This window comes from Polyodon spathula, chromosome 5 (assembly GCF_017654505.1).
Source record: "Polyodon spathula isolate WHYD16114869_AA chromosome 5, ASM1765450v1, whole genome shotgun sequence".
In the NCBI taxonomy this organism is placed as follows: Eukaryota; Metazoa; Chordata; class Actinopteri; order Acipenseriformes; family Polyodontidae; genus Polyodon; species Polyodon spathula.
The window spans coordinates 63805891-63828661 of record NC_054538.1 but is presented as its reverse complement, the minus strand read 5'-3'; the positions used below and the strand labels follow the sequence as shown (position 1 = coordinate 63828661).

At 35.7% G+C, this 22771-nt stretch overlaps 1 protein-coding gene across 1 annotated transcript in view; it reads left to right on the top strand.

Annotated features, from left to right (window-relative positions):
* LOC121316432 (echinoderm microtubule-associated protein-like 6) overlaps positions 1–19499 on the top strand; it is an 81493-nt gene extending 61994 nt beyond the window's left edge. The window contains exons 28-42 of the mRNA XM_041251502.1: positions 7420–7498; positions 8268–8397; positions 9103–9201; positions 9585–9605; positions 10608–10781; positions 10971–11179; positions 11615–11772; positions 12349–12463; positions 12912–13100; positions 14101–14273; positions 14671–14833; positions 15990–16093; positions 16290–16443; positions 17636–17736; positions 17985–19499. Of these exons, the coding sequence (XP_041107436.1) occupies positions 7420–7498; positions 8268–8397; positions 9103–9201; positions 9585–9605; positions 10608–10781; positions 10971–11179; positions 11615–11772; positions 12349–12463; positions 12912–13100; positions 14101–14273; positions 14671–14833; positions 15990–16093; positions 16290–16443; positions 17636–17736; positions 17985–18009 (1894 nt within the window). The 3' untranslated portion in view covers positions 18010–19499. The remainder of the gene's footprint in view (positions 1–7419; positions 7499–8267; positions 8398–9102; positions 9202–9584; positions 9606–10607; positions 10782–10970; positions 11180–11614; positions 11773–12348; positions 12464–12911; positions 13101–14100; positions 14274–14670; positions 14834–15989; positions 16094–16289; positions 16444–17635; positions 17737–17984) is intronic.
* Positions 19500–22771: the final 3272 nt, after the last annotated feature.

Sequence of the window (22771 nt, the reverse complement as noted above, 5' to 3'; positions counted from 1 at the left end):
AACAGTTTAGTTTAGCACAGTGGTAAATGCTTTGTGAATATGACCCTTTGTGTTATCACAAAAACATATTTTAGTTTATGAAAGTACGTGCTATATATATATATATATAAACTAACCTGACCTGCTAACCTGAAATCCATTTCCAGATAACAGCACTACTGTACATGTGCTAATAAGATTAATATTTTAATTAAGACACAACCACTTCCAATTAAACTAGGAAGTGTGTTTCCCAGAAACTCATAGTTCACAGAGGTTCTCACAAGCCTTGCTTGGTATTCAAGATGTGCTTACAGGTGTGGTAAACACTCTTTTGCATGTCTGCATGGTTTGTGTTGTTGTCCTCTCCTGAATAAACCAAACTTCTCTTGAAAGTCAAAGTTCAAGAGCGTCTAGAGACACAAAAGAGTTTGGGAAACAAATTGTTAGTCAGAGCAAAGAAGGTAACTGTTGTTATGATGCACTTAAATCAATGTTATGCTGTAGTGGGTGTCCAATGATTTAAATTGCAGTTACAATGTAGTTACAGGGCAACTGATTTACATTTACTGTACAGTTTAACTTGTCTTAATTTAATATAAGTATGCTGCAGTTAAATCACAGTTATTGTATGGGTATGGAATTTAATCCAGTTTTATGACGACTTAAGTGAGGAGAGAGATTTACTACAGCTTGGAAGGGACACCAGACCCCAGATTTGCTTCCCAATGTAAGATAGCTAACTGTGCTGAACCAGTAATAGCCTCAGTTTCATATCTGATGTGATGCTTCTAGGAAGAGGTTGGATGATTGGATAAAATAAATACTACATTCGTTAACAGATTTTTATGTTACAGATTCACCTACAGTCTTAACGTTATTGTGTGTTAGGTTTTGAAATACACACACAAACACTAAGACTGCAGCTTGCAGTTGTTTCAGATGCTTCTAAAAGTCATCCAGTTTATTTTGCATTAATTATGTACAGTTCATAAGCTTACACTACTGTTGTGTTTTTCCATGTTTTACATCATTTTTTTTTTTCATTCTTTACTTGCTGTTGGCATGCAGCTTGCTTGTCTGATGTATGGACAGTAAAGAAATTAGCACAATGCTCACTGGTGTTTGGGTCTCTTGTTGCACTTGCATGAATGCGCCTTTTTCAGAAAAAATGCCTTGCTGCAGACAGCTGTCCTTGTAAATCGAATGTATAGCTAATTTCTTTGCATTGTGTTTGTGTTTTTCAAATATTCCTTGATGTAAATGTTGGTGAAAGGTGTTATTGTTGGTATTTCTGGATTATCTTTTAATGTAGTATTGCTAGTTGCTGTTCAAAGTCCACATAAGAACAAAGTTATAGCTTGAACATATTCCTCTTAGATATAATAAGTATTACAAGAATATTATTAAATAATAACACAGTTTCTATTTTTTTCTTTGGTAACGTACAGTAATGAAGCAAAGTGCAATGGCAAATGCAAATTTGACATTTTTTTCCCTCACTTATAATTTGCTGTTGTCTTTGCATATGCTTCAAAATAGGACCCTACAAGTTGAAATAGTTAAGCAAAGTTAACTTAAGAACAGCAGTCTGCAATACTGCAACACTGTAACCTGTCTTTACCATGTTCTATGTCTACATTCAACATCACCATAATGTAATAACTGATACCTAATATAATGTCTGTTTAAATATATGTATTGTTTTCCCTATTATCCTATGTGTTCGTACACTTTTAACAATGACTCTTTTTGTTTATCACTTTCCTAACTTTTATTTCATTTTTTGGTTTTTATCCTTTACATTGTTGTGCTTTTTTGGTATTGTCTCCCAAATATTTTTTTGGGGGGAGGTGGTCTTCATCCCTAGTACTTTGCGCCATTAGGTTCTAACCCCAGGTAGCAAGAAAAAAAAAAAAACGTTCTCAGCTCTTTTTTTTAAATATTGGTAATGTTTAATATACCCATAGAACCTTAACATTAACTACATATTTTATAGGTGTGTTGGTATATACATTTTTTAAAATAGTTGCGTTTTAAAAATATAATTCAAAAAGTTGAATTATCAGCTCTTGTTTTGGTAGTTTCCTGTAAAATATTATCATTATATTAAAAGCTGCTTTGACAGAGTTTGAAGAGAGTTTATAACATCCTGCTGGTCTAACTAGTAATACCAGGAGCATGTATTCCATATTCCGTATTTTTACAGCTTGCTGCACATTTCAACCATTATTTTTTTCTGTCGTTTGATAACCTCAACAATTTTGTTTGCATTTTCTCACGCAGAAGTTTCCTCCGTTCATTTTAATAACATTTGCAACATGTGTAGGATGAGATAGTCAAGTTAGTTTGCATGTTTTTCATTAAACAGCACAGTGCTCAAATGATCACAAAGGCATGCCAACATCATTGTTGATATGTGAGTGATAACAAAGCAGTGGACATTTCTGATAAATAGTTAAAATGAAAAATCTGGTTTGTTTTACACGTACAAGGCATAACATTAAAACTACATTTCTAACAGACTGCACTGTGAATTCCATCTGTGACCCTTATTTGGAAACAGTTACATTTATTTTTTTCCCCTCCATTTGTCAAAGCCTACCATCATTGATACTTCACAATCAGTAAAACAGTTGGCCTTATAAGAAACTCTTAATATTTGTATTGTGTTTTAACTTGCTTTCTTTGGAGGCATGGAATTGTCAAGTAAGTACCTTTACATAAAACACATTGGTAAAACTACCAACATACCATATATCCATTTTCTATACATTCTGTCATGTACAATATCTGATATGTTTAATCTTTTACTTCAAAAAATGGTAAGGCTCGGAAGAATATTTGTGGGCTCTTATTTAAATATACAGATTGTGGTACCGTGGCTGGCAGTGTGGAAATCATAAAAGAATAACACTGTTTGCAATTCAAACAAAACAAACTTGTATTATAGTAAACAAACCAATCGAAATCCTGTCAATATGGGACAGCTAGGCTGTTTTCCTGTTTACACATACTCCCACAAAATACTCCCTTTTCTTTGTACACAGTTTTTAAGCATACACACGCCAATGTGGCGACTCCTAACTCCTTCCCCGACCTCTGTTTCCCTGGGGTTTAAATATCCAGCTCATTACGGTATCAATGATAACTAAAAACACTTGGTCTCCTTGTATTTTTAATTAGGCCTGGTTATATTTAACAAAGATAAATATTTCTAATGTGGTGATGACCTCCAGCGGTTCCCCACTGTAACTGCACCCCCTTGCCATCTCCTGACACTGACACCACTATATATCATGGGAAAATGACCCTTTTAATATGATGACTGATATACTGCCCATTTACCACTCTCCCACAAACTTTATATTTATACAAGCATTGTAGAGATTCAGAACTACCTTTAAATTAAATGGTGCGTCACTAAGTTGCCCAGTTCAATAACTTGAAGACATGGTGTGTGTGTGTGTGTATATATATATATATATATATATATATATATATATATATATATATATATATATATATATATATGGCTGTGCAGAAAAGTAGTCAGGAACAAATTATGTTTTTTATTTAATTTTTCAGTAACATATTAGAAGTTGGTAGCAAACCTTGGTAGATCAAATACAGCATGTAATATTTATAGTATAAAATGCCTCGTTCATAGTCATGATTGGAAGAATCTTCAAAGAAAAATGACAGTTGAATCGATCGACTTTAAAAGGCAGTTCACAAAGAGTTCACAAACAACAAAAAGCTTATTTTAGGCTGAATTTTGGGGCTCATAAAAGGTGTTGGATTGTCAGTACCTGAGACTGAGGTCCTCAGCAGTGCTGTAAAGTGGTTTGGAATGTCTGTCCGTCGAAGGGAGATACATTTTACGTGTGACCCTTAATTAAATGCTAGGCCATTATTCACTTTGCGAACCAAACCTTTAGAAGTGCTATTGTTATGATGACTTTCATTTGAGACTTTTTTTCATTGTTTGTCAGAACGTTATCAGTTATAAAGTAACATTTAAAAAGGTACTGCATTCTTAATTTAAAACACACACATGGCACATGCTGTTCTTCATTTTTTCTCTTAATATTCAGCATGGTATAGTAAGTATGGGGTGAGTATGTGTTCTGTGTAATGGTGGCTAAACTACTTTTGAAGCACTGACACGCTTCTTTCTTCCTGTTCCTTAGGAGCTTTAGTACAGAGTTTGCCCAGTGATGCCAGGGTAGGAGTCTTCTTTGTAGACTGGTGCACTCTTTCATTTTTTAAACTTTTTTGCTGGCATGCTTGAAAAGCATGATTTTGTGCCACACAGGAATGCCAGTTCAACTCTAAGGTTGCTTGTGCATGAGTGAAAAAAAACAATCCACAACAAAAAAGGTCTGACAAGTACATGACTTAACTCTGCTAAAATTCTTACTTGGCTTTATTTGCTGCTTACCAGGGGATCCAGGTAACTGTATCACTATTTCAACTGCTTGCCTATTTCCACGTCAGACTGTTTGCTGTGTGTGTGTTTTTTGTTTTTTTTGTTTTGATCTTGAAGAAGGTTTAATTATTATTTTGCCATTACCACACCAGGGCTGTGTGTAGTAACTTTAAGTTACCATCTGAACCTGGTAATTTACTAGCCAGCTTTTATTAAGCAAGTGAAATAGAACTATAATGGATGTATGAGATAATTGTTCAATATACAAAAGGACAAATAATGGCTAGTGATTTTCAAATATTGGGTAGTGATTTACCAGCTATTCCTAACCATGACTGTGCAAAATAACAATTGTTATATATTGTAGCTGCTTTAATGTATATGAAGAAAGAGCTCTTTTAAACTGCATTGACCATTTTAGTCAACTTACAGTACACATCTGCATTAAGTCATTGTGGTGTTTTGCTTTTTCATATAAAATCACTGTAACCCATACACTGGCATCTGTTTAAAATATTCAACACACTAACTGCTAGTCATTCTTGATTGCAATTGTACCTGCTATACTGTATGTATTATAGCTATTTATTTTAAAGGAGTAGTCTAATTGTCTGAAATATAACAAGTGACTACCCTCCAACAAGTATTGGGACTACTATATGGTAGAGGGAAGTGTTTATCCCCTTGTGATGGAGAGAAAAGATGGCCGGAGTGGGTGGCGTCCAACCAGAGACAGGAAAATAAACAGAGAGAGAGGTGGAGTTTGGTAGAGTTGAGCGAATGCTTTCGCTCAGCATTTAATAAACAAACAGAACAGAAAATAAAAAGGTTGTAACAAACAAAAATACAGGGACACGGCACAGATAAGCCGAGATAAACAAAACGGACTATCACTAAACAAAACACGGTGAGCTTCTTTAAAGATTATTATTTTATTATTTATTCTCATTACCTCCGTCTCCAATCCCGTTCTCCACTCACCGAATACACAACCCCGAGTGAGTGAAAACGTGCTGCTTTTATGCAGCTGTACCGAGACTCAACCTCTAATCAATCATTCAATTGGAGTCGCAGTACAACTGCACGTGAATTAATAAAGTACAATTCCCCGTGCTCACATATTACATTTTACTTGCACGTGAAGTGCTGTGCAATCCTCGTGCCTAAATACAAATATACATTTTAAACACTTGTGTTACACAGACCCGTTTATATCCTGTGTAACAATGACTATACACCAACATTTAACACACCACACGCAACATATAACAGAAAATACACACAGGGGCGGGCACTTCGTCACATGCCCTCATTATTTAAGTAATGGTTGACTGCACTTCAACCCCGTAGAATTTTCACTTCCCCAGTGCAGTTATTATCAGATGTAAATATTCAGCAAATTGCTGCCTGAAAATATAAGTGGCTGTGGGATTCGTCATCAATAATAAGACATTGAATCCTTGATATGTAGGTATTGTGAGGTACCTTATAAGTGTGTCAGTTATGTAACATAGTGTTCAAGATTAGACATCACAAACAGTGTAGATGATCTGCTTTTGTTTTATTTGTGTTCTCGATGATGGCCTCACCTTCAATTTGTTTCTTGGTATGAGTGGAGATTCTCAGTTAATAAAATCACAAAATAACAGACTTCTTATATATCCTGTTTTTTTCTTGAATACTTGAGGACTGTGAACTGTTTTCAAGGTTATTAAAATTGATTGTCTTCTATGTCCTGCTAAATGGAAGGGATGAGGTTTAGAAATCCATACTTTTGTACATTAGCAATGTGGTTACAATTCCATAAAACATGTCAGTCCTTCATTAATATTGTTAGGTATCATGTCACAGAATGCATTCATTCTATAATGATGTGGTGGTTTTCAACCCTTATACTCAAGTACCCCCAACGATCCAGGGTTTTGTTTTAACCAGATATTCTCGTTTTTCAGAACACTGTGTTTTCCTTTTTCATTTGTATTGCAGTTTAGTGAACATGAACTTTAGAACAGTCACTGCAGCTACACACAGTTTAAAGTTGCAGTGGCTGCCTGTAAGTGCTGTCAAGTTCACTGGATAACAAAAACAATTTAATAACTGTTTGAAAAAAAACACTTTTTTATTGGGGGTATTTGAGAACCAGGTCTGGAAACCACTGCTCTTCAGTGTAAGTGATTGCAGTTGTCAGCTTTACTGAAGTATATCGGGGGAATCACCACAAAAAAGGGTATATTTTCTTTCAATGTCCAAAAGGGTTTGCTATAAAGCACAATCAGCACAATTACCTATTTTCCTTTTGGCTCAGTCTAAGACCAGTTATCACATTTCTCATTTTTGGGCTGCAAGATGGACACACATTTAGAACATAGAAAGAAGTGACTCAAAATATAAAATAAATATGCATACTCTTTTTTTACACATCACATTTTAGATTATTAACATATTAAAGTAAGTGATGTTTATGCTGTAATGTATGGTTCACTGCCTCCTACACTTCAGTGTAGGAGACAGCCCAACAATTATTTTATTATTAGTATGTGTACTGTTTCCTCACGTGGAAAAGGTTCCCTCCAAATAATAAAATGTTCCAGTTTACCAGCACAACATTGCATTTTTTAATAAGTTACATGAACACCACATTAGTCACTATTATGCGTCAGTCCCACTGCTGTCATTGTTCTTCAGCTAGAAATTATACTAGATAGCTATTTAATCATACGTAAAGGCCATAAAACTCAAAGCAACTTTCAAGCGAGTTTCTACAGTAGTTTAAATTTAAATTAAATTTGACTTGAACTATTCTTAATGTGAAAATTGCATTAAAAATATAATTTTCAAAAGCTGCTAGAAACAGTTGACTACTGCTTCATAGCCTGAATACTTTGAGCTAGGCTTCATCTTTGTCTAACCCTACTGACTGTTTGGACTCAATGCATTCTCTTTTGAAGCCGTGGGGCGTAATTAAAGGAAGTTGTTGATACACAGTTTACTTTTTTTTTTTCCCTCAGGCCGTCTGTCAGCAGAGCTACCCCTCAACCTGAAAAACTGCAAAAAAACAACATGACAAAGAAAAAGAAACTTGTGGAGGTCAGTATAAACTCAGCTGTTTACTCATCTGCCAGCATTAAAAGTAATATATGTTCAACTTTTCTGTAAAGACATTGGGAAAACACTACTAGTCGAAAGGTTTGTCCAGTTTTGAATTTGTTTAGTTTATTATTACTTTATATGTATTTAGTCCATAACTGGGCTTGCCTTTTTTCATACAGTTTCTCTTTAAAAATATCCTTATGAAAATTTAGAACAGTGAAATTATTTTATATTTATATGTGCAGTAAGATGACTTCCTAAACATGTTAAGAAATGTGGAGACGTCAAGGTCGCAGACAATGAAGACACTGAGAAGACCATAAGAGGTTGTCCTACTCATGTCACAACACTCAATAATAATTCAAGTATTTTTATGCAGGAATAATTCATTCCATCCTTTAGAGAGAGAATCTTTTTTGTCTATTCTAAGAAACTGAAACTTGGAGTCTATGAGGCGCTGTGGACACAAGAGGGTGCTGAAGCGTAGCTATTTACAAAGCAAACAGTTGTGGATGTAAAGATGTTTTTTTTTTTATGCCGACAAAGAATGAGCACTGCAGTTGCAAATTATAAATGTTGTGTTTTTTTTGTTTGTTTTGTTTTTAATTAACAGTATGTAAGTTGTTTAAGAACCCTTTTAAAGTTTACTGCACAGGATGATGCGTCAAATAAAAGACACTCCAAAGCTCCAATGTTTAAATTGGTTCCATCACATGTCTTAAAATTACATACATCTTATGTCTCATATTTTTCTTTGTACTTTCAGGAGCTTGTCTTGGAGCACGTGTTTGGATACAGAGGTTTTGACTGTCGCAACAACCTGCATTACCTCAATGATGGTGCCGATATAATTTTCCATACTGCTGCCGCAGCCATGGTTCAGAGTCTGTCGACAGGTAATGCAGACGTGGTTTATATAAGAGAATGTAATGCATGCTTTAGTGCTACATCCCTTTAAAAGTGTACTATGGTCTATTTTAAGTTAACCTGCTTATACTATGCTTTTATTAGATTTTACAACAGTTGGCTTTACTTTTGCTTTGATCCAGTTTAATTGCACTTGACAAGCTGTAACTACATAAATGTATTTTAAGTAAAAGTATTTAAACATCAGTGTAGTTACTAATATCGCAACAGTAAATTGCTTGCAAATAGAAAGAAAGAAAGAAAGAAAGAAAGACACCTTTCTTCAATATTTTCTCGGCTAGGGACACACTGGGAGCTCTGCCATTACCTTTGCAATCCTGGGTAAGGGACAGACTCAGATGGGGCTGTAGTTTGCCTCCTCACGCTCCAGCCAACAATAGTGGTCAGGCCTACACTACATGAGTAGTACACTACGAAGTAAATATGTTTGTGGTCATTTTAAATGAGAGATTTCAGTTGTTTAAGCTCAAATAAGCATTTTGAAATTAAAACTCTCACTGTAAGTTGTAAATTCAGTATTAAATTCTTCATTGAGTCAAAATGACTTAGAACTTGTAATCTAATTAACATTATAATGAGATGAGTATTTGCACTGTATATTACACAACAAACCATGTTACAATGTACAGCATGTATCCACACAACAATGTTACTGTCATTTGAATTCCCTTTAGGAACACAGAGTTTCTATCTGGAACACACAGATGACATCCTCTGTTTAACTGTAAATCAACATCCTAAGTATAAAAATGTTATCGCAACTGGGCAGATAGGTAAGGGCTCAATTGTTTAATTTCTGAGTAGGTGCATGTGTATGTATATTCATACAGTTAACAATCTGTACATTCAGACAAAATATAACTAATGTACATTTAATACAGAATTTTAAAAAATGTATCACCTGATGGTACAAATTACCATCATGGTGCGTGTGTTGTGTTTGCACATATTTAAACACATTTCTTTCTGTCATTTGCTTATTTCATTGTTGTGATTGTTTTATTTAGTTCAAATTATACCTTTTTAGTTTTGCATCGCTGTGCAGTTGCCAGGTATTAGGTGCTTTATGAAAAACCCTTCTGTCCATGTCCATTTTTTAAATTCTTTGAAATTTTCTTTTGATTCTTCCTCATTTCCCATTGCCCACACACAACAGGCAATGTTGCAGATCCAGCAGGTAAGATAGTGCCGTTCTTCCTCTCACGTTATTTTAAGTTCCCCTTCAAAGTCACTTAGAGCAGTTTGTCTCCTTATTTGCTTGTGCTATTGTATTTATAATGTAACTAATATTAATAACAACCACATTGTTATACACCGTATCTTTACTGTGCCTAGGCTGAAGAATAAAATAAAGAAGGTTTTCTTTTATATAAAGACTTCCCCAAAGGGCTTTACCATAGACAAGTGTTTCTTGCTTCTATGTGTGGCAGGTAGTACCTGATGTGTAAACTTGCCATGCTTTTATTAACAAAAGATATCAGAAAAGATTGCTACTGCTGAACTGAAGAATGCATTTCTATTGGAAACAGACAGACCACAAACCGTTTTAAATAATCAGTGACTGTAAGGGGAACAATAATCAAATGACTTACAGAAAATACATACAAATTATTACGTTTAATTCACTGTAGGACAGTTTTTTCACTTCTCCCCCTTTAGCTTGATTTATTTCAACTCTATTTCCTGTTTGCAAAGTGTCAGAGTCTTCCACATTAGGAGCGGACTCCTCCAGCAAGGGCGTGTGTTTTTCGTCAATATTAAAACAACTCATTGTTTAAGGGACATTCTCATGCAATTATAAATCCCCATTTCATCCACCATACATGTCTGTAATACATAACAAAGTCATTTTCCTTTAACTAAAAAAGACTCTTTTAAAGTCACTCTTAAATTATTGTTATTATTTTTTATGTAAACTCAAATGAAATTCTCATGATAATATAACTAAAAAAGGTGGACATGGCAGTTGTTTGAAAACCATAAAAATGATGATTTATGATTCCATAGCAACGATACCATGGGAACATGGGAAATATAGCAGTTCAAAAAAGCTGCTTTAACACAAGTTTGGTGTTATTTTTGTTTTGTCAAACATGCGTTTCAGTAAAAATTGACATTACATGCTTTTATTAACTGGAAGTTTATTTTCTGTGTCTGTTTCATGTATAATAAACTCTAGGTACAACTCCTTCTATTCACGTGTGGGATGCCATGGGCAAACAGACTCTTTCCATACTGCGCTGTTCCCATACTAAGGGTGTCAGCTATGTGAACTTCAGCGCCACTGGCAAACTGCTGCTGTCTTTAGGAGTCGATCCAGAGCACACCATTACAGTCTGGAGATGGCAGGAAGGTGAGGCTCAGACTTAGTAGTTTTGGTTTGACGAGACAATTGTGATCTAGGACAAGTTTGACGCAGTTTTGATTATTTAATTTTACACCTTTCTCTTTATTCCTGTAAATGCATGTTTGAAACCTATAGTATGTAGTATACCTATAGAATTCCTAAGACGACTGAAGCCCTATACTGTTGCTGTTCCAGGTGCCAGAGTTGCTAGTAAAGGAGGCCATGCTGATAGGATTTTTGTTGTGGAGTTCCGACCCGATTCAGATTCACAGTTTGTGTCGGTGGGAATAAAGCATATCAAATTCTGGACTCTGGCTGGTGGTGCCTTGATGTACAAGAAGGGCGCTATCTGTTCAGTCGAGGATGCAAGGATGCAGACCATGCTTTCTGTTGCATTTGGTGCTGTGAGTTCAGTGTCTTTACCGTGTTTACCTTTACATATGTGGCTCAGGTAAATTGACAAACTGCAAATGGCTAATGCTTTATGAATACGGCACTTCATTACACAAGTGTAGGCATCTGAATATAGTAGACGCGGATTTTAAACAAAAAAAAGTTTTACAGTATTGCCAAAATGATATGGTAATATATGCAGTGCTGGTAATGAAATGGTAATATATACAGTATTCTCTGTACATGTCATTTCTTTTAATTTACTGCTTGACATTTAATTTGAATGCAATTTAGCCTCACTGAATAAATCTTAACATTTTTTTTCCCATGATATATGTTTAACTCTTCATTTGTTTGGTAGGTCAGTGCATTTAAGGCTTTTTGTAAAACAAGAAACATACAAAACCATTTTTTATATGAACTGATGAGAATGCATTATTTTACAGAATAACCTTACTTTCACTGGTGCCATAAATGGAGCCGTATATGTGTGGAGGGATCACGTTCTGATTCGAGTTGTGGCTAAAGCACACACTGGTCCTGTCTTCACCATGTACACGACTCTGAGAGATGGGCTGATTGTCACTGGAGGAAAAGAAAGACCGTAAGTCTGACAAGTCTTAACTAACAGAGGTAATCAATCACACTTTGGGAAAGTTCTCTGTTCTTTTGAAACTGGTGGAATTATTTTCTTCCTAAAGAGCATACAGTTATTTATTTTTGCACGTTTTAAAACAGCTACACAAAATAACTTTCATCTCCATGTCAGCTGTAAATATTGTAATATACTGCTTATCAGATTCAATAAATATGTACATTATTTAATTGCTGCCTATTCAGTCTTCCAGAACGATATTGCATTGTTTTCACAAACCTGTAAGTCATGATAATCATTAGAAATGGCATGTACCACTAGACAAAAGACTGCAATTAAACACTGCAACTGATTAAACTTGACAAATAAATACATATCCAATCACTGCAAAAATGAAATCCTGTTGATTGGTACTCAATTGTAAAGGTGAGGGAAGGGCAGCTTTTCATGTTTTGAGATCAACACATCAATAAATAGGTGTGTTTTGTTTTTATTTATTTAACACCTGCCGTCAAACATTTCTTAAAGGTAATTACTCGGAAAATACAAGTATGTGACACCCCTACTTTTTATTGTGTGTTTCAGGACTAAGGAAGGGGGAGCTGTTAAGCTATGGGATCAGGAAATGAAGAGGTGCCGTGCTTTCCAACTAGAGACTGGACAGCTTGTGGAATGTGTGCGGTCTGTCTGCAGGGGAAAGGTAACAAACGTAAAATCGGTTTAACAGAAATAACAGACATGCATACAGTAAAGTCATTTAAAATGCTGGAGTAGTTTAAAAATCTCTCTGTCTCCTTCTGATACATATACTAGATATTCTGTCTCTCATATTTTGTCCTCTTGATCCTCAGATTTCAAGTAGATTTTTAGCAGGAGGGAAATTTAGTTCATGCAAGTTTAGCCAAACAATATTTAATGAAAGGCTAGATGATTTGGAAACTACCTTTTGAAAATGATTGCATGATTTGCTTTTTAGTGGACTTTGTATAGATACTATAGGTGAGCTGATATATACATGTCCCTAACAAGCAGATTTTAATTAAGATCCTGAACATATCAAGGTTATTTTATACCAAAATCAATAGCACGATTTTTGATAAAATTGCAAAAAAAGCTCCAGTACTGACACATGATTTTCTTTTATTTAGGGTAAAATATTAGTAGGAACTAAAGACGGTGAGATTATTGAAGTTGGAGAGAAAAATGCAGCTTCCAATATTCTGATCAATGGACATATGGAAGGGGAGATCTGGGGCCTGGCTACTCATCCCTCCAAAGATATGTTCATCTCAGCAAGCGACGATGGAACAATACGAATCTGGGATCTGGTGGACAAAGTGGGTATCAAAACTAAAGGCACACAGAATTGAAATGTTAAAAAAGAATTGGGTACAGTACTAAGACAGAAGGGAAATAGCTTTTATGTATGGAATTATTTTAGCAGTTAGACAAATAGTCAGGCTCCTGGTTTAGTTGCAGCAGTGGTAGATTATTAATGTCTTTGTTCATAGCTTGTTCATTTGCTTATAGCTCAGGAAACAAACATCTGAAAAGATTTAAATGGGGATTATGTTTTTCGTTCTTTTAAAGCACTCACAGAGTTGACCCATATAAGACTGCACATTACATTTCTTGGTCTTAATCTTTTGCTTTTGTAATGTTATATAAAGGATAAATACCCTGCACAGTTTCAAAGTTATAGCTGTAATAATTATTTAAAAGAAATTTTGAGCACTGGAAATGAAAAGCAAAACAAATAACAATGTGACTAAGGCTATATTAATTTATTTATTTATTTAGAAGGGGATATGTAGTAAATATATTACACAAATGTGCAAACAACATTTTCAAAAATACCTTGATGTACCTATTGTATTATTTTGTATCCTAGATAGGTGATAATGCTTAGACAACTCTTTAGTTATGGATTCTGGCCCCAGGTCTATTAACTCCTGTACAATCTTAATCTATTCATGAATGTGACTGGTCTATTTAAAACACTCAAAATTGTCTAGTAAATGAAAAACAATCCAGTATTTTAATACTTTGATGTCTTTGTTTCTGTGTGAATTTGGGTTTGAAATTTGTTTTCTGTTTTCTTCTAAATCCTTTATCCTTTAACTAAGCAGTACACTCATACATTTTGGATCCATGCTACTCCATAGGTATGCTAGGAAGTTGTCTATAGCCCAAATTCTCATCCAAATTCAACCTTTTATTTTTTTTTATATAAAACCTTGGTTTCATCCACATCATAAATATTTAATATCAAGATTTAGCATTTCTCCAAGAACATGATTTTATACCCTTACAAAGGCATGTTTGCCTTTATTCCAGAAATTGTTGAACAAAGTGAGTCTGGGCCATGGGGCCAAATGTGCAGGCTACAGCTCTGATGGAGAGATGGTCGCAGTTGGCATGAAGAATGGTGAATTCATCATCTTCCTGATGAACTCACTAAAAGTCTGGGGCAAGAAACGGGATCGCAGTGCAGCCATCCAGGACATCAGGTTGGGTAACATGTGCACAGGAAGGCATAAGAAAGCAATAACACATGACAGGGTGTTCACATATGGTCCAATATCTGCACCCTAGGGATGCTGTTCGTTAAACAGCCTCAACCTGCATATTTTGTACCATATCTGAACATGTTGCACTTATAAAATAGCACCCCCACCTCTCCCAAAGCAAATTGGTTGTCAAGTGAATCAGGCAGAATGGTAAAGCTCCAATCTGTGCAGGTATTGAGACATTTCTGTACAGGTAGTAACGTTTGTTAGCCAATGAGATCGCTCCCTCTATTGCTGCCATTTTATAATGTGAGTTACAGATTCAACCAGCACTTACTCTAGCCATGGGACAACATGACATTAAGTAGTGTTTTCTTCTCTGTGATGTGCCGCCCAGGTTCAGCCCTGATAGCAGGTTCCTGGGGGTGGGCTCTGCTGAAAGCACTGTTGATTTCTATGATCTGACATTGGGTACATCCTTGAATCGGATCGGATACTGCACAGATATTCCCAGCTTTGTTATCCAGATGGATTTCGCTGCTGACAGCAAATACATTGAGGTATGTGAGGAAGATACATAGCTAATACATGTCCTTAATAATCAAACAGATAAACAAACAAATAACTAGATAAAGTGTTCAGCCAAAATAAATGTGTTTTTACACTACTGATATGAACATTATATTGTTTATAATATTAATAAGAAATAGTAATTTTGAATAATCCAATAGAATTAAAACATCCAAAAGTGGAAATCAGTCTCTATTTCTGTTTGTACAAATATGAAAAAGGAAGGTACATTTTTTTAATGATTGAAATGACGGCAGTAATCCACCACTGTTTAGGTCAATTGAATAAACCTCACTTTGTCTTCATGTGATATGTGATGCAAGAGCTACTGTATAATAACTCTGGATCTTCTTCACACTGTGGATTGGTAGCCAGCCCAGCAGACCCACTTTAAACTTGCATGTTGGTTGAGTCGATTCATTCCAGGCATAAAAGTTGATAAAACCCACAACCTTTGAATTAATTATATACAACACCACAGGCATCCACCTGGATGGATTGTAGTTATTATTTCTGCAGTATTACAAAACAAGGCATATTATGCAGAATGTTTTATGACTTGACAGGCATTTAAGTCAATACTGAAGTTATTTATTTAAACCCTTGAAGTGTCCAAACAGAAGGCATGCATGGCTGTGTTAGAAAGATCCAAGCCTTAAATCCTTTATTGACAGATCTCAGACACTTACTAGCATGTTTTTTTCCACTTAATTGAATAACAAATGGCACAATATAAATTGTCATGCCCGGAGGGCATCAAATTACTTAAAAGTCTAAATGAATTGAGCATCAAGGGTTGATGGGATTGTAAGAGATCCTGCTGTAGAAATTAGAAATGTTATCTGCAGGCTTCCAGTAACACAAAAGCAATCCAGTATATCCAGTGACATTAGGCTAGTCTAAGAAAAAAAATAGTGGATCACATTTTGTCTGGTTGATTTTTGTATTAAAGTTAATTTAATTTACAGTCTTAAAATGCTACAATGCTATCCTGCCTTGGAGAAACGGACTTCCATATTAATTGTCCTCTTTATAATGCCTTGTGGTATCAATACCATTGAACAATAGAAGTTGTTTGCAAAACCAAAAGTCGGTAAATGGGAAAATCTACAAAATCCAATAACATTTTTTTTCTTCTGTCTCCAGGTTTCCACTGGTGCCTATAAGCGTCAGGTTCATGAAGTTCCTACAGGGAAGGTAGTGACAGAGCAGTCATTGATTGACAGGATAACATGGGCAACCTGGACCAGGTAAACATATTTACATTTCTGTGGCTTAACACTGATGGAGGCACCTTTTCTTCCTGAACAAAAGTAAAGAATTGTACTAGTGTCTTCATCATTTCTATCATTGTGGCGTCATGTACTTTATTTTTGTTCAAAATCTTTCTAGTACTTCCTCATTAAATACTTTGTTCAAGTATTATCTATTACCATTAATTTACAGCATCCTGGGTGATGAAGTAATTGGAATCTGGCCAAGAAATGCTGACAAAGCCGCTGTGAACTGTGCCTGTGTCTCTCATGCTGGGCTAAACATAGTGACCGGGGATGACTTTGGTTTGGTGAAACTTTTTGATTTTCCATGCACTGAAAAATGTGTAAGTTGTTACACTTTATCTTGTTCAGTACACTGCTTTAAAATGCCTGTGCTCCTTTTCCCGTTTAAGTGTTTAAAACAGTTGCATTAATGGGGCTCCCAAGTGGTGCATCCAGTACAGGCACTCTGTGAGGAGTGCAGGATGCGCCCCATAGCCTGGAGGTTGCCAGCTCAAGTCCAGGCTATTCCACTGCCAACCATGGACAGAAGTTCACAGGGGGCAGCACACAATTCACTGAGCGCTGCCGGGCAGGGGGCTAACCTTGATCAGGGCGTCCTCAGCTCACTGCACACCAGCAGACCCTGTAGACTGGTCAGACACCTTCAGGCTTTCCTGCAAGTTGCCTGGAGCTGCATGGTCCTCCAATGGGCCTGCATAGTGAAAAAAACCTGACGGCACACATTTCAGAGGACACATGTGTCTGTCTTCATCTCTCCCAGGTCAGCACAGTGGTGGCAGGTTGAAAAAATAATTGGGCTTACCAAATTAGGGAAAAAATGAGAAAAATAATTGGCGATTCCAAATTTTAAATAGTTGCAATTCATAATGTACTTTACCTAATAAATGCATGTGTTCTCAAAATTGGTTAATTCTGTTAAGCGTCAACTTGGAAGCATTTATTTAATCGGTCATTAGCACCAGACCCGATTTACAAGTTTACTTGATTGGAGGGCAGTAGCAAAGAATGAAGGGTTTTTACAATACAATTTTGATTTCCTGTTTGAGAATAAGGGTTGTTATATGATTTAGATATGGAGGAGCTAAACATGTAACAGAAACATTATTGTAAATAAATAACCTAATCATTGTGCATGCATTGAAGATGCACAGATGGTTGAGAATGGAACTCTCTTTGCCTAAAAATAATTAATTCATTCTTTGCTGGATGAAGTTTCCAAATCAAACTACTTTTGCCGGGACACCCCTCTTTTAAATTTCCTTTCCATTTCCTGATAGTGATATATTGCAGCACAAGACTAATTGGAGCCAGCAGCTACACCAGCAAAAGCTAAAACTATATGATATGGATAGCTCAAAAGCCAAAAAAATACTATTAAACAGATCTACTGTGGTATTTTTATCCCTGGCAGTTCAGTTTTTATGTATCTGTCTGGAGAAAATTTTTAGTATTTTGTTGCAAAGAACTGGTTTAATTCACTGACAATTGCAGTAACTTTAGCTTCTTCTACAGGCCAAACACAAGCGATATTTTGGCCATTCTGCTCATGTGACCAACATACGATTCTCATATGATGACAAGTACGTGATAAGCACTGGAGGTGATGACTGCAGGTAAACTCTTTAAAGACTTGCACAAAAAAAGTACTGACAGCTATTTCAGATTGTATAATTTTGTATTTGATTCCTTTCGATTTCATAACACAGCTGATCAATGCTGTTTGGACCATTAGAGTAACATTGACCAGAACTTGCATGTATTTGACATGCTGATGTATTTCTTTTTATATTGTATATACAATCATATGTATAAGGCTAAGACAACTGTGATTGAGTCCACTGATACATTCTTCTTCTCGCAGTGTGTTTGTGTGGAAATGCCTCTAAGGAACAGCCATTCCACATGCTGAATCCAGACTACGTGGCGAGGAGTTGGAGGAATTGAAATGCCTCATGTCTGCCTGCTACAAACCTGTTACTAAAGTGCTGCATTTAAACATTTTATCAAGTTGTGGAATAGAAGTGCCACATAAAACATCAAACAATGATGCTGAAGAAACAAAAACAAGTGCACTGTGCAATAGCTTTTGCAAACATCACTTAGTACCTTGACTGTCCTATAAACAGGTCACATTTAAGAGTTCTGAGTAGCTTAGGGATGACAAAATATCACACTACATTACAGCTTAACTGAATACGTGGCTCAAGTGCCACAGTAAATGGTGTTTTAAATATCTTTTGAAAAGAAAATACTATTAGTGTTTACGTTAGTTTTGTCTACTTCCTGTAATGGAAATTGCAGAAATGAAAGGTGCCATGACTTTTTTTTTACACTTTAATCGAGGCTAACCCTGAAGATTTGTTTTTTCTAACTTTGTTTATAGCCAAGCATAGTTTTTTTTTTTTTTTCTCTCAGTAGTAAAACTTTTTATTTTATTGTGAAAAAAACCCATACATAAGTGCCTGAGATTTTATATTACCTGCTTGCATTCTTTCATAATTGCATTTTGAAAGTTGTTTTTTTACACTTATGGTGCTATAGATTGTTGATCGAGGGCTATCAATAGTGTTAGTTTTATTATTTAAACTTTTTTTTTTTAACATAAATCACTGTTACATGATTTAACTGTGTATTCTGCGTGTCTTATGTTGATGTGTTCGCTCTTCCTGGATAAGGATCAATATAATTACCTATATAAACAGTTTGGGATTCAATCTTGGTACTAATTATACTAGAAGTAATAGTTAGCCAGCACTGTCTAGCCAGTGATTCAATACAATGAGTAAAGTGGGTATATTTTAATTACGGCTAATCAGGCTAATTACTGTATTTGCTGACTTATTGAAATGATATTCTTATACCACTGCTTTCTGTATCATGACAAAGGGAACAAGCCTTGCATCCTTTTTACAATTGAAAAAAAACATGGGCCATATTTGTAAATGTTTAGTGCAGTCTATAATTAGCTCTTTATGTTTTGAAAGCGTTACAAAACTGAATAACAAAAAAACTCAAGACCTTCAATAATGTTACCGTTACTTAGTTGTTTGATTCTGGTTTTGTTCCCCTAACGGGTGTTTTTCGCTATTGCGAAACTAGGGAGTTCATTGGGCTGGAGTAATTGCTTTGAAAATGTGCCCCAAACTATCTATTATATCAGGTTTGTTTAATTAGATTGAGAAAGGATGCCTTATGCTGCTCTGGATATAGATTTATGGTGCAAAATAACCTGGAGCACCAAAGTTGACTATGCAGTCTATAATCCACTTCTTGGTGGTCCTCATTTTAACTTTTCCATGTGTCTTGTTTGTGCTGTTTGATAACACTATGTAACACAATTTTTGTTCCTGGGTAGTAAGTGTTATTTCTTAATTGCTTATGCCTCAAAAGTATAGAAAATGGCTATTATTCCCCACAAACTTTGCTTTTGTGACCAGGACCGTGTTATTTTGAAATTTACCTATTTCCAATGAGAAAACGGGCAAATTTGTTTCTTTTCGTTCACATAAAGTCAGAAAAAAACAACACATGAATCCAAATTAACATGTATTTATACTAAAGTAATACAAAAACGACTACAAAAGATTTAGAAGTGAGTAGTTTTTCGAGATTTACGATTATACTGTAAATCACTTTCACGAATCAGCCCCCAAATGTAGTCTCCCATCATGTTCTCGTTATACTGTCCTTGGTAGCGGCGTTCAAAGTCCAGTATATCCTGGTGGAAGCGCTCGCCTTGCTCCTCCGAGTACGCTCCCATGTTCTCCTTGAATTTATCAAGATGAGCATCAAGGATATGGACTTTGAGGGACATCCTACAGCCCATTGTGCCGTAGTTCTTCACCAGAGTCTCAACCAGCTCCACATAGTTTTCGGCCTTGTGATTGCCCAGGAAGCCCCGAACCACTGCGACAAAGCTGTTCCAAGCCGCTTTCTCCTTACTAGTGAGCTTTTTGGGGAATTCATTGCACTCCAGGATCTTCTTTATCTGTGGCTTTGACCTTTGCCTCAGACAGCTTAGGGAAGAAGTCTTGAAGGTACTTGAAGGCTGCCGACTCCTTATCTAGAGCTCCGACAAATTGTTTCATAAGGCCCAATTTGATGTGCAGTGGTGGCATCAGCACCTTCCGCGGGTCCACCAGTGGCTCCCACTTGACGTTGTTGCTCCCCACAGAGAACTTAGTCCGCTGTGGCCAGTCCCACCTGTGGTAGTGCGCCTTGGTGTCCCTGCTGTCCCAAAGGCAAAGATAGCAGGGAAACTTGGTAAAACCACCTTGGAGACCCATCAGGAATGCCACCATTGCAGCCTCTTGATGCCATCTCAGAAAAATGTAGATATGTATCCACTTAGGCAGCTGGAACTAAATTGAACTGATGGGCTTAAGGCCCCTGTATTTATACTACTATTTATATTACTGGGAAGTTCTAGAAGTTACTCCAAGTTTACTCAGCACTGAATCTATCTGGAATATTCTGGAAAATAGGTACATTTCAAAATATCACTGTCCTGGTCACAAAAGCAAAGTTTGTGGGGAATAATAGCCATTTTCTATACTTTTGAGGCATAAGCAATTAGGAAATAACACTTACTACCCAGGAACCAAAAAAAAAAAAAAATTGTTACACGGTGTAATCAGCCTTGAATCTGTCAGCCAGTGTCTTTTACCTGTTGTGCAATGTCTGACTTTTGAATTTACTGTAACTAAATAGTATTGTGTGACAGCAATAGTGTCAATATAATGGGTGTCTGTAATGAATATCAATCTGCAAAATATTTTTGTTCACCATTTATAAATTTCATACTTGATTTTTTGTGCATAATTGTCTAATTAGTAAATTTGCTAAACATTGTATTATAATGTAAATTAGGAAAAAAAATTGCTTGATGCATGAATTTATTTTTTGCCCGCTACAAACATCACATATGGTATGGATCCAAGTTACTGTATAAATTGTGTTGAATGACTTTAAAATGTATTGTATGGATGACAATCATAGTTTTGAATGTGTGAAAATGTGTTTGTCCAAAATGATGTTCACTATACAGAAAAAAAAAAAAAAAAAAACATATACAGATCTTGTTCAAAAATATACCATGCAGCTTTCAATAAGAATGTGTAGATTTATATTTTTTTCAGTAAAGCATTCGGTTAAGTGCTGCTCAGATTCAGCCATTCTTCGTAAATATAAATGTACTCTTGTCCCATGACATCCAATAAGAGAAGGAACATCAGTCTTAAATGACTAATTTCTCTACACATGATTAGATTATTTAAGTTAACATTTAATGGAACTTTTTGCAACACTGTCAGATCATGTTAACTACAGTATGTAAAGAGATGTTTGCAAACTTTTGTGCCTAGCATGATAAAATTCCAGTTGAAGCACTGAAATACAGAAAAAAAAGATCAAGTTCTGCCTACTTAAGTTTACTTAAAATAATTAATGTTTGGTTCATGGAGGCACACACATGTGAATAATTAAATGTAACAAAAAATTTAATTGGGCTATGCTGCAATTTTAGGCACTGTATGTGCACTTTTAGAATTTGAGTTTAAAAACACTGTTTAATGTATAAGTTGTGTATAGGGAGCCTTTTATTAAAACAGCCCAGGGTAACATAATGATACCCTCTACACACAACATATTAAACTTTCCAAAGATGTTCTTGGGTGTCAGCAATCTGTCTAGCTAACTGTATGCAATGTTTAAAATAATCTCTATATAAAAAATTCCCACAAAGCTACATAACAGTCCCATATTCTTTAACATACAAAATGCTGCGACTTTATGGAGCCACTTTCAGTTTTCCTTTTCAATGTCTTCCCGTCTGTCAGGCATTTGGGGTTAACAAGTAGAGGACCACAAGTTGTTTACATTACAAAAAAAACTTGGTATTTAAAATTTTAAAAAAGTGGATGAAATTACTCTGTTGATTTGCATCCCTACTAAAACAACCAGCTCACTGTACCCTTGGGTCAACTACTCTGATTCCATTGCATCTCTTGTTGGTCACTATCTTTTATAATAGAATGTCATAACTTGCCAAAAAACAGCAGTCAGACAGATGAGGTTAGTCCCAATGAATCGGTCCAAAAAAAAAAAAAAAAAAAAAAAAAAAGATATCTGCATCCTTCGTTATTAGCACATACGCTCCTCCATTTCGACCAGTCCTAAGCTTCACAGTGCACAAGTACTAAAGTAGGTCATTAGACCTACTTACATAATTACTTAATAAATGGAGGAGGCGCACTGGAGCAATACTGAATCAGTTTGCAGTGCTACAATATATTATCCCTCCCCCATAGTAGCTTTATCCTGTGCTTCACTAATCCATTAAAAATACTGCTATCCTGCCATTATGGTTCAGAACTTTTAGCTTCTGAAATACCACTATTGCCTCTTCAAGCCTGCTTGCCAAATATGAATATGTTAGTCAGACTTCCTTTCTGAAGCAGCAACTGATCAGTCTAGGAACTCTGGAGTTAATAAAGTCAAGAACTGTATCAACTGGCTGTGCAGAACATATTTAAAGTGCAACAGCAGAGACCTACTACATTAACATTTACCCAAAACAAAATGACAATATTTCCTTTAGCAATACTGCCCAATAGTTTACAAATGTTGTATTTAATAATCTCACACAGA